Here is a 12,393-nt window from a genome sequence, read left to right as displayed (position 1 = left end):
CTAACATGCGGAAGTGACGTAATAGTCACGTGATACGACTAAACCGATAGTGAGTCAAATCACCCAGCGGCTTTAGGTACTCAGTATTTATTTTTAACATATGTATTTCTTTGTGTCATTCACCTTGTAACCGCATGTCCTAGTCATGATCGCGTGCTAGCCCCGAGCCTTTCCGCGGCAGTTGTGGCACAAGGCTGAGGTACACCCTATATGGGATGCCAGTCTGTCGCCTGGCACATACTGTACACGCAACCACACAGTCACACTGTTTGAGACACTGATTAACCTCGCAGCAAGTCTTTGGACTGGGTGAAGAAACCGAATAAGAAAACCCGCGCGACAGGGTGAACGTTTAAACTTAACAGAGTCGTGAGGCAAAAGTGTTACGCTTTAAGACACCGTGCCATTCGGTAATAACGCCGTGGCATGATTAATGATCTTAGCTTAAAAGGCATTATTTCAGAAATGACTCTGGGCAGCTGTCTAATTTTTCTTCTCGTGAATGTTTAACGCAAAAACCTGAGACTGTAATGAAATATAATGTATTTAGTTACATGATCTTTCCTACTATATAATTTTCACGTCTTTTAAAATTAAATAACTAAAATAACTTGTAAATGTTACTCCAGGTTATCACTTCAAAATAGCACGTTCTTTGGTTAGAGTTAATATAGTTAGTTGCAAAAAATATCAAAAGAACAATATTAATGTTTACACTGTGTTATACATATAACTAAAGGTCTCTATGTTTCTCTCTTTGGAGGCTGAAACCACTGAAACTCGTCTTACCATTGTTGATACATTATGTGGTTTCAGTGTGATGTTCATTTGCTACTTGCCAAAACTCAGTGTAAATATTTTGTATTGCCACTGTATTATTTTGGCTCTACATGTACATATATTGGTGTCATGGTGGCAGTGAGTAGCGCTGCTGTCTGCGTTTGTGTGGAGCATGCTTGTTTTCCCCTTGCCTGGTGGGTTTCCTCTAGCTCAGGGGTGGCCAATCTTATCCGCAAAGGGCCGGCGTGTATGCAGGTTTTTGGGATAACCTGTAGGTCAGCTGTTCAAACCCAGGTGTGAGGACTCTTCAGCCAATGAGTCCTCTAATTAGTGACCTAATTAGGGAGTTGCTGCGAAAACCCGCATACACAATGCCAATGACATATAGTAGGCCCATGTTTTCCAATCTGGTCCATGCGGACCCACAGTCAGTCCACGTTTTTGCTCCCTCCCAGCCTGGTGCAAAAATGCGGACTGTCTGGCAGGGAGCTCGGAGGGAGCAACATGGACCGACTATGAGTCCCTGAGAACGGGATTGAGGAACACATAGTAGGTTAACTGACATCTGTGTGTGTATGTGCCCTGTGAGGGAATGGAATCCTTCCAAAGTAAAGCTCCAGCCCCCCATATGATGCTGCCTGGTTTAAATGGTGAGAAGATGGATGGATGTACATAACCTGGTGGCTCTGTGAGTAGTACAGTGCCAGCTCACAACCAGCATTATGGGTTTGATTCCCACCCCTCGTACAATTTCTGTGGGTTTCCTCTCGCATACCAAAAGTATGTGAATTTGTGTATCTGAAGTGCCCATATTGTGTAAGTGTATGTGTCCTGTACTGGATAACCAGGTACAGAAGATGGATGGATTTCAGGTAAAAGAATACAATAATTATTATAGGTACTGAGGTAATGTACTTTATAAGCAAAAAAAAAAAAAGCTTAATTCACTTTTAATATTTATGGGCATAAAGGAGCCTAAAACAGTCCTTCGAAAATGCTATGAAAATTAAGCAAAAACAAAGGCAGTGTATTGCCTGGTTAATAGCTGTTGAAACAGGTCATCATTATACAAATTGGTAGTAGATACTTTTCTTCATGTTCAGAAATAAGAATTTCTCATCCGTTAACTGGGTCACCTGACCGTGTTGTCGTGCCATGGATAATACCTATTAAAGAGAGTAAATATTCGCTGATAAATTCTGCATGTCTTAGGCCAGCTAGTGGCAGCCTCCTTTCGCCCAGAGGGAATGGAGTCCCAGAGTCAGAGCGAGCAGCAGGAGGAGGTTCCATTTTACGTGGACAGGGCCTTGGTGAAGCATGACTCTGAGGCAGGCCTCAAAAGGAGGCAGCAGTCTGTGAGAGATGGCTGCACATTCGATCCGGATCAGCTGTGGAGCGGTCGAACCAACCCGGAGCCGTTCTGTCACCGCTCCGTCTCCCAGGAGCTGAGGGGGAGGCGCTGCCAGCTTCCCGTCGGGACCTTGCTGATGGTGAAAGCAGGCAGGTGGCCATGGTAAGACAGCCTTAGCGAGAGGCCAAGGTCGGGAAGCTCTTTAAAAAGCACAGTCGTGTCAACAGAAGCACTGGTGACAGCATATCCTTTAAACATGGTGCAAGGACTTAATAAAAGCATAGAGGAAATGTATAACTTAGGCTCTTAAAAACTGGGCTCTTTGAAGAATGAGAGTGAGACCTTTTATAGTTTTGCTCATAATACCAGCTGTTACAATAAGAAGGCATGAAGCTGATCCTGGATCAGTGCTCAGGAGCCCCTCTATCCTGAAGTTAATGAAGCGTACCTGAAATACGCTTATCTAACAGGGATCATTTAATCTATAAACCCTCTGGCTCATTACCGCTTACAGATTTTTTTATAGTAAGGTCATTGATAGCATATTACATAGATAAATTTACCACCTGCAGGCAGTGATATTTCATGACCCTGTTATCACAAGGTTTTTACATGTAACTGTCTTTTAAAGCTTTAAAGGCACATGGAAACAACGGTCAGCCAGCATAGCAATGGTGTTAATACATACAGGAATTCCCATGATTCTCCAATCATGAACAAAAGGCTGGGCTACTTTCATGTAAATAAACAGACGTTAATCCATATGAATGGACTGAATGTTGAATCCTGGGTTCAGTTTAGAAGATCCGTGCTAGAGGTATGAGGGTATAACTTCAAAAAGCTTCTTTAAAATGCTTATAAATCTTCTTTAAAATGTAATTATCTCCTTGTATAAGTTCTGTTGTTGCTTTGCTGTGGCTGTTTATCCAAACTCCGCTGCCCTAGTGTGGCGTAGCTACTTACCTTGGTGTAAATGAAGCTGTGCGACACTGCATCCAGCGTGTTCATTCTGACGCATTTCTTCAGTAGCTGCAACGCATGCCGTTACAGCGGCAGTTCAGCGCCAAGGTCTGGCACTGGTACAGTGTCCCCGCAGATGCCTGAAGAAAAATCTGCCTTCCTTTCACGTTTACATTTATTAAGCAATGTGCAAAAGGGGACTGTTTACAAATGCTGTAAGAAAACAACTTTGGCAGACATTGTTTTAGCGAGGGTTATCAAATGACGGTATGTATTAATTGAGATGAAAGATTGTTTTACAGCAACTGCATAGGAAAGAAGGTTTAAGACAGAAGTGGAGCTTTCTCCTTACACTCCATGGCGGTTAGCCTGCATCCCTGTTATGTTATCAGTACTGTCAAGTGGTTGATGGCCAGCTCTCCTGTGTGTCAGGTGGCCGGCCGTTCTGAGCCCCGACCCGGAATCGGGGGAATGCGTGAAGCTCGGCGGTGATGGCGGCATGCAGAAGTATCACGTGGAGTTCTTGGGAAGTCCGCGCACCCGGTTCTGGGCCTCGCCAAAAAGCACGGAGCTGTATCACGCACCCTGTGCCAATGTGAGCTTAACTTTCAGCAGGAAAGAATCACGCAGCTTTCCAGGGCAACAGCGTTAAATGTTCAATGGCCTCAGGTTGGGAAAGTGTACAGCTTCCACTGTCTGTAATCAGAACAAATCTGGTTGGACTGGGAGGAATGGGCGAGGCCAGTTTGGCTTTATTACATTTAATTCTTTTTAAACTTTCATACCAAAACTTTTTCTTCCGCTGGACAAAAACCAATCTGACTTCAAATTGAAGATAACATTCCACTGACTGAGTGTGTTTATTATTATTTTTAATCTTGGTATTAGACCGGTAATAACAGTACTGATGCTCCTTTGGTCGAGCGGTAATATTAAAACCCGATAAGTAAGTGTAAGAGGGAACGATCCCATTGTTTTAAAGGGGGTTGTAAGTACTGTGATTGGTGAAAATAAGCATGAATGTCTTGGTGTGCAGCCCAGAGCCATGAGGGGCTCCCTGAAGCGCTCTTATGTGATTGCTATGGAGGAGGCTGTCCAGATGAAGGACGTGCCCTGTGAGGTTAGACTTCAGATGTGTCACTTCAGACCGACAAACGTGAGTAGACCTCCAGTGACCTCAGGCGCAGGCTACTTCATGTATCACTTTGATTTTAAAAAACAGATTTGTTTTGATGTGTTTTTATTGGTAATTCAGTCTCTACGTGCCTCCATTAATATTTAAAATGAAAAGCTAATCCAAACCTAAATGCACACTCGAGAGTGTAATTTCAGTTTGAAAAATACAGAAAATGTTTCTCTCATCTCTATATGGCATATGGATTAGCATTTAAGATTAATTACTAGTTGACTGATGGTATTCATAATGCAAAAAACCCTAGCCATCCAGAATGGTCATGTGACATAACCAATTAACATGTTGCCTCATGTGGATGTTCAGAGGTTACTGATAAACTTGCTATTTTGACCTCGTTTTTAAGTTACTCGAATCTGCCTTAGTGACACAGAGTGTGTGTGTTAGAATGTGTCCTCTTAGACCATGTGCTGTGGTAATCGTGTGCTATTTCAGTGATTATTTTCAACCTGTGAGTGTAAGTTTCCAATGTAACCTAGTGAACACTGACAGGAAGATATCAAGCTTAAACTGCTTTATCCTTATTTTCATCACATGCCATATTTTTTATATGTTAATATGTTACTTACACACACACATAGGAAAAAATTAAGAGACCACTATATATTTTAAAAATCTGCATTTTTAAATCCTGGTTTAATCCTGGTTCTGCTGGCAGAAGACTAGACTGAGCAGCAGGTTGCTTCCAGGCTCAGATTTTCTAAGACAGCAGAACAAGGTGAAGCAGGAGACACTGGCAATGACCAAAAAACAGCCAGCCAGAGGGCAGAAGCAACTTTCTATTGCCAGAGATGACCGTCAACTTATCCGGCAGTGCCTCATAAATTGGAGGATGACATCAAGTGACCTTCAAAAACAATGGGAAACATTAAGTGGTGTGAAGTGCACTGCTAGGACAGTCTGTATCAGGCTTCTAGAAGCAGGACTGAAGACCCATAAAGCAAGGAAGAAGCCCTTCATTAATGAGAAGCAGGGAAGAGCCAGGTTGGAGTTTGCAAAAAAATGTGTATTTTACAGAGGCACATACTCATAAACTGAGAAATGAGTGAAACTGAAAATTTTGCTGTGGTCTCATAATTTTTTCCAGAGCTTTGTATGTCGGTGTGTGTGTGTATATATATATATATATGCAGAGCAGTCTGATGACCAGGACAGCAGCTTGTTTTTCATTAGAATCACGCATTAAAGGCGCGGTCCTCCGCGACGGCATGCATGCAGTCGGAACCGCAGGCAGAAACGATCATCATTGGCGGCTTCGTTTTTAAAAGCTGGACACACATGGAGGATGCTGTGGGCACAGCGTGCCATCCGGGCCGCCAGGTGAGGGGAGACAGGGCAGCCATGTGCTGCTGAACGGGCGGCACCGGGCGCAGCTCTCTGATTGGCTCCTCCTTACTCGGAGGGAAACACAGTAGATTTTTATGTACGCCTTGGCAGGGGATTAAAACTTTTTTTTTACCTTTGTTTAACTTTTCTATATATGTATGTTTGTTTCCCAGAAATGGGGGATTAAAATCCTAGGGAATGCTCCTTCTGGGGAGGTGGGGTTGCTCCTGCAGTAATCACAATCAGGTTTGTTATCCAACACAAGACCATGGGCCTGGATGCTGAAATATAGTACTCCTAATCCCCACCCCCTCCCCCAACAAAGGCATCTACACACTCACAGAAGGCCAATGTAGCCTAGCGCTAACATTAGCCAGGCTGCTCCCAGTGCTGAGCTGTACAGTAATACCACGGATCCTTTGCAGTGTACCTGATCCAAACTGAATGCATTCAGTATGCACACATGCTCTGCACCTGCAATAAAGGTGACACTTTTACAGGTGAGGTCTGTGGCCCCGTCAGCTCCCCTTACCCGCTTAGTACACTCGCAAGGCATTCCGAGAGACCCAGGGCAGACTCAGCATTCGGCGGAATGAACCAACCATTTTACAACTTCTGGCATTTTACAATAGTTGAATTGTTTGATTAAGAGATTTTAACCTCAGTTTAGCCTATCGGATAACCCGCAAGAAATGTGTTGTCCTTCAATTTCTTTTTAATAGTATTTATGGGAAAAAATGCTTTTGGTCTACTCGCTATGTACAGTTCCAAGAAGAATCATTAAAAATTGTGCTGTGATTGTTGGCAGAAGTGTTTCATTATATGCATTGATGTACATTTTAAAAATACATGTAAGGGAACGTAAGTACGGGAATCAATTTAACGAAAAATTCAGGAGAATTGTGTAGTTTTAAAGTCATTTTGAACATCTGTCAGTTAATCTGTTGGAAGCTGACGGGAAGGAGTGTGCGTTTTACTCTGAGGAAGACATTCCTTCCGAATAATAAAATTACAAGGTAATTACAAGGTTTTAGGCACCGTTCACGTTGCACGTGCTCCCGGAGCCCGGAATCGGTTGTGTTCGGCGCATGCGCACCGCCGACGCCGCCGACCGGGTCTGAACTTCGGGGATGCCCGGTGGCTCGTGGGGCCCGAAACGCGATTCGCTGAAGCATTCTTCATGCCTGGCCACGGAAGGACCGTCCCCGAGCGCCGACGTGACGGTACACCGATTTACCTTACATTCTTATTATTGCACAGTCTCAGACATTTTATTCCATTATCAGCAATTGCATGGTGCTTTCAGAAATATAAATGCATATTGTAAAGGTCTTTGTGGAATATAGATTGAAGTGATTGTATTAAGTCCAGTATAGCGTAGCAAGTCAGATATAAAATGTTGTAGAAATACTGTGCAAAAATATGTGTTCGCACAGCAAGACCGGGCTGCTTTAACACGAGGCAGTATCGGCGTGCAGTTTGTCGCCTCCGCACACCTCACTTCACCTTTTTAAGTAGCGTCAGTCCCTCCCCTCGACTCCTCCTCGGAGGGTTTTGGGCTTGTGACCCCCCGGTTGGGGTAAAAGACGGGGCGGGGGCGGAGGGCGGGTGCCGCGCCGACGGCTCCGCCCGCCCGGTGACATCGACGGAGTTCGTGCGGTGTCGTCAACCGCGGAACCAGCAGCTAAGCTCCGCTGGACCCACTTTTTGAAGGATAACTTAATAATCGGCCAGCCGTGTTGGTCGTTCTCTCGTCAATTTTCATTTGTTCTTTTGTAAATCCAGTTGTTTTTTTTGGGTTCCGTCGAGGGTGTGCACTTTAAAAAAAGGATGAGTAGTATGTAACTACCACCACATTGTCCTCTCCAGTTACTATGTTACAGACTGTAACGTAACCGGGAACACTGAAGCCAAAGGTACACGTTTTACCGTATTTCGTGCCTCTTTCTGCACAATGCACGGCCACGCAATGCATTATAGCAGCGCGTTTTTTTTCCGCGTCTCATCTATCGCACTTACTGGTCTTGCACGTCGGATAGCCATTGCACACTGGATTGTGTTTGCCGCTGCATCTTTCAGTTAATAATTTAAAAAAGACACCCCGGCCGTAGCATACGTAGCTAATCAATTGAATAAAGCGCATAGACGAGCTAGCTGTGGCACCTTAACGCCAAGGAGCGCTACGCCGCCACGGTCGGGGTGTCGGGGCAGATCGGATCGGTTCGCCCCGCTGAACTGCTCTGCGAACTTGCAGATGTGGGTCCAATTAACTCGCCTTTGTGTCCCAGCACGTCTGCATGCTCCAGCACTGCTTCTTTTCCCTTCTTTGCCGACCCAAATGGACGCGCAGTATTAACTTTTGCGTGATTTTATGTGATTGTATGAGTATGTGTTATTTAGTTTCGAATTGTTTCAGGCGATCTGGTGTTGAATTATGTCAGCGGTTTGTTTATTTGCGGTCCTAAATGGCCAGAATTGGGAGTCACTGTAGGACGAGATGTCGTCTTCAGATCAAAACACAAGTAAGGATATCCCGGGTATAATGGGATGCCAGTGTTGCGGTCACCTACTTGCATTTTAACGGGAGATCATCATCCCCTATATCCTCGGTATCTCCAGAAAGATTGAACTTCGTGCTTGACAATAAAGCAGTTGCCTAGTACTCAGTATTAAACGTCCTGTCAGGTGGGGGCCAGATGTGAAATACAAAGCCTGTGTATCTCCTTCTCATTTTTACATATCATATATGGAGTTCTTAGATACCTAGCTGTCCTGAGGAAGGAGAGTGAAGGAGACAGTGCCCAGCATGACTTTGATGTTGCATCCTAAATTTGTACTTATTAGAGAGAGCCCACTTAAGCTTATTAAGGTATGGATTCCACATTAAACTTTATCACCTTAATTAAACTTGTGTTCTAGGCAAGACAAAAGTTCCCCTCAAAAAGTAAACGCATTTCTAATTTCACTCAATAATGCCTAGAACCACACAGTAACAAAGAAAATAGCAGGCAGTATTGTTTGGGCACCTTTCTATGATTTTTATTTTTAAAACATTTTTTAAAACTCGTCTGTCTTTTAAAGAGGCTTCTGTTAGTAATTCTTCTGCTAATGTGTTGCTATTCTTGGGCACGTTCACTGCAAGCAAGCAGACAGTTAAGGACCCATCACTGAATCTTTCTGAAATATCTCCCATTTGGAGAACTTCCCTCCCTGTCTGACTGATCTCTCGACACAGTGGCACACATTAAAGACTGTTTTTTCCATTTGCATGCCTTTCCTCCTCTTAAAAAACCTTTCAATCACCTGTCCAGCTCAATCTGATAAACATTGGCTCATTATTTTTACACCAACGCTGATATCATGCGTAAGTTTCTGATTTTCTCATGACCTGAACATCGATGATTTGTATTTCCATGTATTTAGCAGAATTTGCTTTTGGAGCTGCTTTCGTTTGTGGTTTATCGGTGTTATTCCGCAGTTCAAAGTTAGCACTTTACATGTGGTATTTCCAAATATAAATACCAAAGTTTTTTTAGAGGAAAAAAAATTCCATATTTACTCTCAGCATTCAACTGGAGCCAGCAGGAGGAGAGGATTTCAGATATACACTCGCAGCTTGAGTGAAGTTTCTGTCATGTCGTGCCACTTTTTTAGTCAAGAAATTGTATAAGAAATAAATTTGTTGCTATTATTGACAATCCACAAATCCAGTGATTGACTTGCATCAGCTGTAAGTATCTTCTGTTTTTAAACTTTTATGTTTTTTTTTATTAGATCTTTGCTTTTCTTGCATTCCTCCAAGGTGGTTCAGAAAACCTAGCCCTCCCAGGTCTCAATGAACTTTGGGGGAAAAAACCGCAAACTTTGATACTATTTGGGAGGGGCCAGTGGCAGAGAATGGCCCTAGCATCTGCTAATAGTGAATCTACAAGAGGATGAGAAACTTTAGAGCGCTGTTTCCCAACCTGGCCCACAGGGACCCCCAGCCAGTCCACATTTTTACTTTCTCCCAGCTTCCAGCCAATCAAGAACAATGAATACCTGATTCAGGCACCTTGGGAGCTGGAAGGGAGCAAAATTGCGGACTGCTGTGGGGTCCCTGAGGACTGGATTGGGAAACGCTGCTTTAGAGCATATCTTTAAGAACCTAAATCCAAGAGATCAAGTAAGACATCAGGGTTTTTTCCCCAGGAATATTGTTAGCTGTGGTGGCATCAAGAGGTTTTCTGGTCAAAGGAAGTTAATTCCAGCCTTTTCCTTTAACGGTAAACAAAGTGGTCTGTATTTGTGGGACAAGGGGGATTTAAACCTTACAGAGCAGCGATGTGGGTCCCCTGAGTGGGATGATCTCTCTCTTCAGCTGGTCCCCAGCATCCCCTGTGCCATAGTTTCACTGGGGGCTCTGTTGTGGGTGCTGTTGGCTGGTGCTGTGCTGCAGATCTCCAGGCTCACTGGGCATTGGTCCAGAAGGTTCTATTATTTTTTTAACGGCTTCCAGTATCCCCGCATTCTCTATAGAGATAGAATCCATTCTTATCACAACAACCATTGATTGGATAATGGTGGTCTGTGAGCAGCTGGGCAGTCAGAAATGAGGCCCACTTGGGCTTTTGGGTCCGGCTGGCTGCCCCTGTATTACAGAGGAGGTGTGGAAATCAGTGCTGATGAGGAACCTCTAGGTCAATTATCCCCGGGACAGCTGTCTGACCAATCAGCTGCACAGGAGTCAGTCCCCTCTTCTGTATCACTTCTGCTGGAACTGCAGCATGCTATATTGAGGGAAACCATATTCGTTCATGCTGCAGTCCGTCTGTTCCAGGTTACAAGCTGTGTGTCATCATAGTATGTTAAGTAAACTTAGGGATTTGTGCTCTCCGTGTGTCTCATTGCTCTTAGTGGTGAGGATCTGTTCCCAGGAAGGCAGTGCCCATAAGGGTCACCCAGGGACACGAGTGCTGTTCCATGCTCTGGCAGCTCTGCACCTGTGGCAGGGCATGCTGCTTAAACCTGAGCAGTTAACAGCCCTTACTTGTCTGACGTTAATGCTAATGAGAAGCTGTTACCCGGGATCTCCCAGCCCAGCCCAGGGTCTTGTGCATTGCAGCGGAGATTTGTGCTGACAGGGAGCTTTTAGCAGGCAGAGGTGTGTGCCCTGTGCTGCCCCTCCCCCCTGCTAGACTCCCCTCACTCATTGGCTGATCTGTGTTTAACCTACTAGGGGGTGGGGGTGGGGGGCATTGTGGGTGGGACGGCAAGTCTGCCATCAGCAGATTTTGGGGACATGACCTTGAGAGGTGGGGGTTGGTGGATGGCACAAACTTTGGGGTGCGTCATCATCAGAGAACCGGAAAGTTCAAAAGTGATGAAAATCATACCTTAACAAACCCATATTTATTATTAGCGTGTGTGTTAGTGCATGTCTGCGTGTCTCTGTATGCGTGTGTGCGCCTGTGGCCCCCTCCCCAATTCTAACTCCCGCTCACCGGAGCAAGTGTCATCATCGGACACGATGGACAGCTAAGATGGGTGTGTGCACTTGTATGTGTGTGTGTGGTTCCTCTGCCGGATCTCGCTGCCGTGTGTGTGTGGTTCCTCTGCCGGATCTCGCTGCCGTGTGTGTGTGGTTCCTCTGCCGCATCTCGCTGCCGTGTGTGTGTGGTTCCTCTGCTGGATCTCACTGCCGTGTTTCCCTGTCTTCACCTGTGCCTGTCTCGTGTCCACGTGTCTCTCATGCCCGCCGTTCTTATGTGTCTCCTCTCACGGGACCATCAGCAGCGCAGGGGACGATGGAGCTGGAGGGGCAGGGAGCTGCTCAGCCCCCCACAGAGCCCCCGGAGTGTGCCTCCCCACTGCTGGCCCAGGCTGAGCCTCCAGGTCAGGGCGGAGCCCCCGGCTCAGGGCAGGGCACGGATGCTGCCCCCGCACCGCAGAACGCCCCCAAGGAGGACAGGAAGGTAAGCGAGTGCCCTGAGCGAGAGAGAGAGAGAGAGAGAGAGTGATGAATGAGCTCCACTGAAACGGTCTACCGCGATTGCCTGGATGGACGTCATTGGCTTTTCTCCCGTTCTCCGGGGGGGGCGTGGCCTCCTTGCAAGGTCTGCATGCAGCCGCCATGCCTGGTGCCCTTAACCCGCAGTCAGGTGGGTGCCAGGGCCACATGGCGCACAAACGTGGTCAGGACCACCTTCTTGGAATCCTAGGGGGGCCACCTTATGCAAGGTGTACTGCGTAGTTCAGCATATAGCACTCGTGTGCTTAGCAAACTGTATATCCCACTACTGATTATTCATCTATGACAGCGTTCTATTCGGCTGACTTCTGTCTTCTCTGGCACCAGTACAGTTCATTGTTTGAAGAGCAGAGTGATGCTGGCAGTGTGGAGTTGGGTAGTACGATCACCACAGGCTTCCACAGATTTACATATGCTGGAATACGTCATATATCTGTCATCTGAAACTCCATCTGCAAGTACTACGACTTCCCACAAGGTGCGAGGTGAAGCACATGACTAAGATAGCCCGATGAATGTCATCACTGCCAGCAGCAGAGCCACAGATGTCCCTGAAATCTGATTCGCCCCCTTGGTGCCCACCCCTTAGTTTTCATTGGCTCTGAGTGATGCTGATCATAGAACGCAGAGCAAAGTTTTGCCAGATGTGCGAGTGAGACACAGGTAAGGGATCCAGAGGTATTATGGCAGAACCCTCCAGCTCGGGCCTTCGTAAGCAAACCCAGCTTATGGAAACTTGTTGCTGTGCACTCCTTACTCTCGCCTCTATTCACT

At 45.8% G+C, this 12,393-nt stretch overlaps 1 protein-coding gene across 5 annotated transcripts; it reads left to right on the top strand.

The window, feature by feature from the left end:
• Positions 1-32: 32 nt before the first annotated feature.
• On the top strand, positions 33-6,360 carry LOC111841717 (zinc finger CW-type PWWP domain protein 2 homolog). Of its 5 annotated transcripts, none has more exons than XM_023807688.1 (6): positions 33-76; positions 1,993-2,293; positions 3,524-3,686; positions 4,128-4,247; positions 5,472-5,603; positions 6,110-6,360. In XM_023807688.1, exons 2-6 carry the CDS (start codon positions 2,028-2,030, stop codon positions 6,203-6,205), a joined length of 777 nt encoding a protein of 258 aa, XP_023663456.1. In that variant the 5' UTR covers positions 33-76; positions 1,993-2,027; the 3' UTR covers positions 6,206-6,360. The 5 variants fall into 5 exon arrangements, with proteins under 5 accessions (XP_023663456.1, XP_023663453.1, XP_072571999.1 ...); XM_023807685.1 differs by having other exon boundaries at positions 5,457-5,603; XM_072715898.1 differs by lacking the exons at positions 5,472-5,603; positions 6,110-6,360 and adding an exon at positions 4,942-5,419.
• The last annotated feature ends 6,033 nt before the right edge of the window (positions 6,361-12,393 follow it).

This window comes from Paramormyrops kingsleyae, chromosome 9 (genome assembly GCF_048594095.1).
Source record: "Paramormyrops kingsleyae isolate MSU_618 chromosome 9, PKINGS_0.4, whole genome shotgun sequence".
Classification (NCBI taxonomy): Eukaryota; Metazoa; Chordata; class Actinopteri; order Osteoglossiformes; family Mormyridae; genus Paramormyrops; species Paramormyrops kingsleyae.
This window is presented reverse-complemented; position numbering and strand designations above follow the sequence as displayed.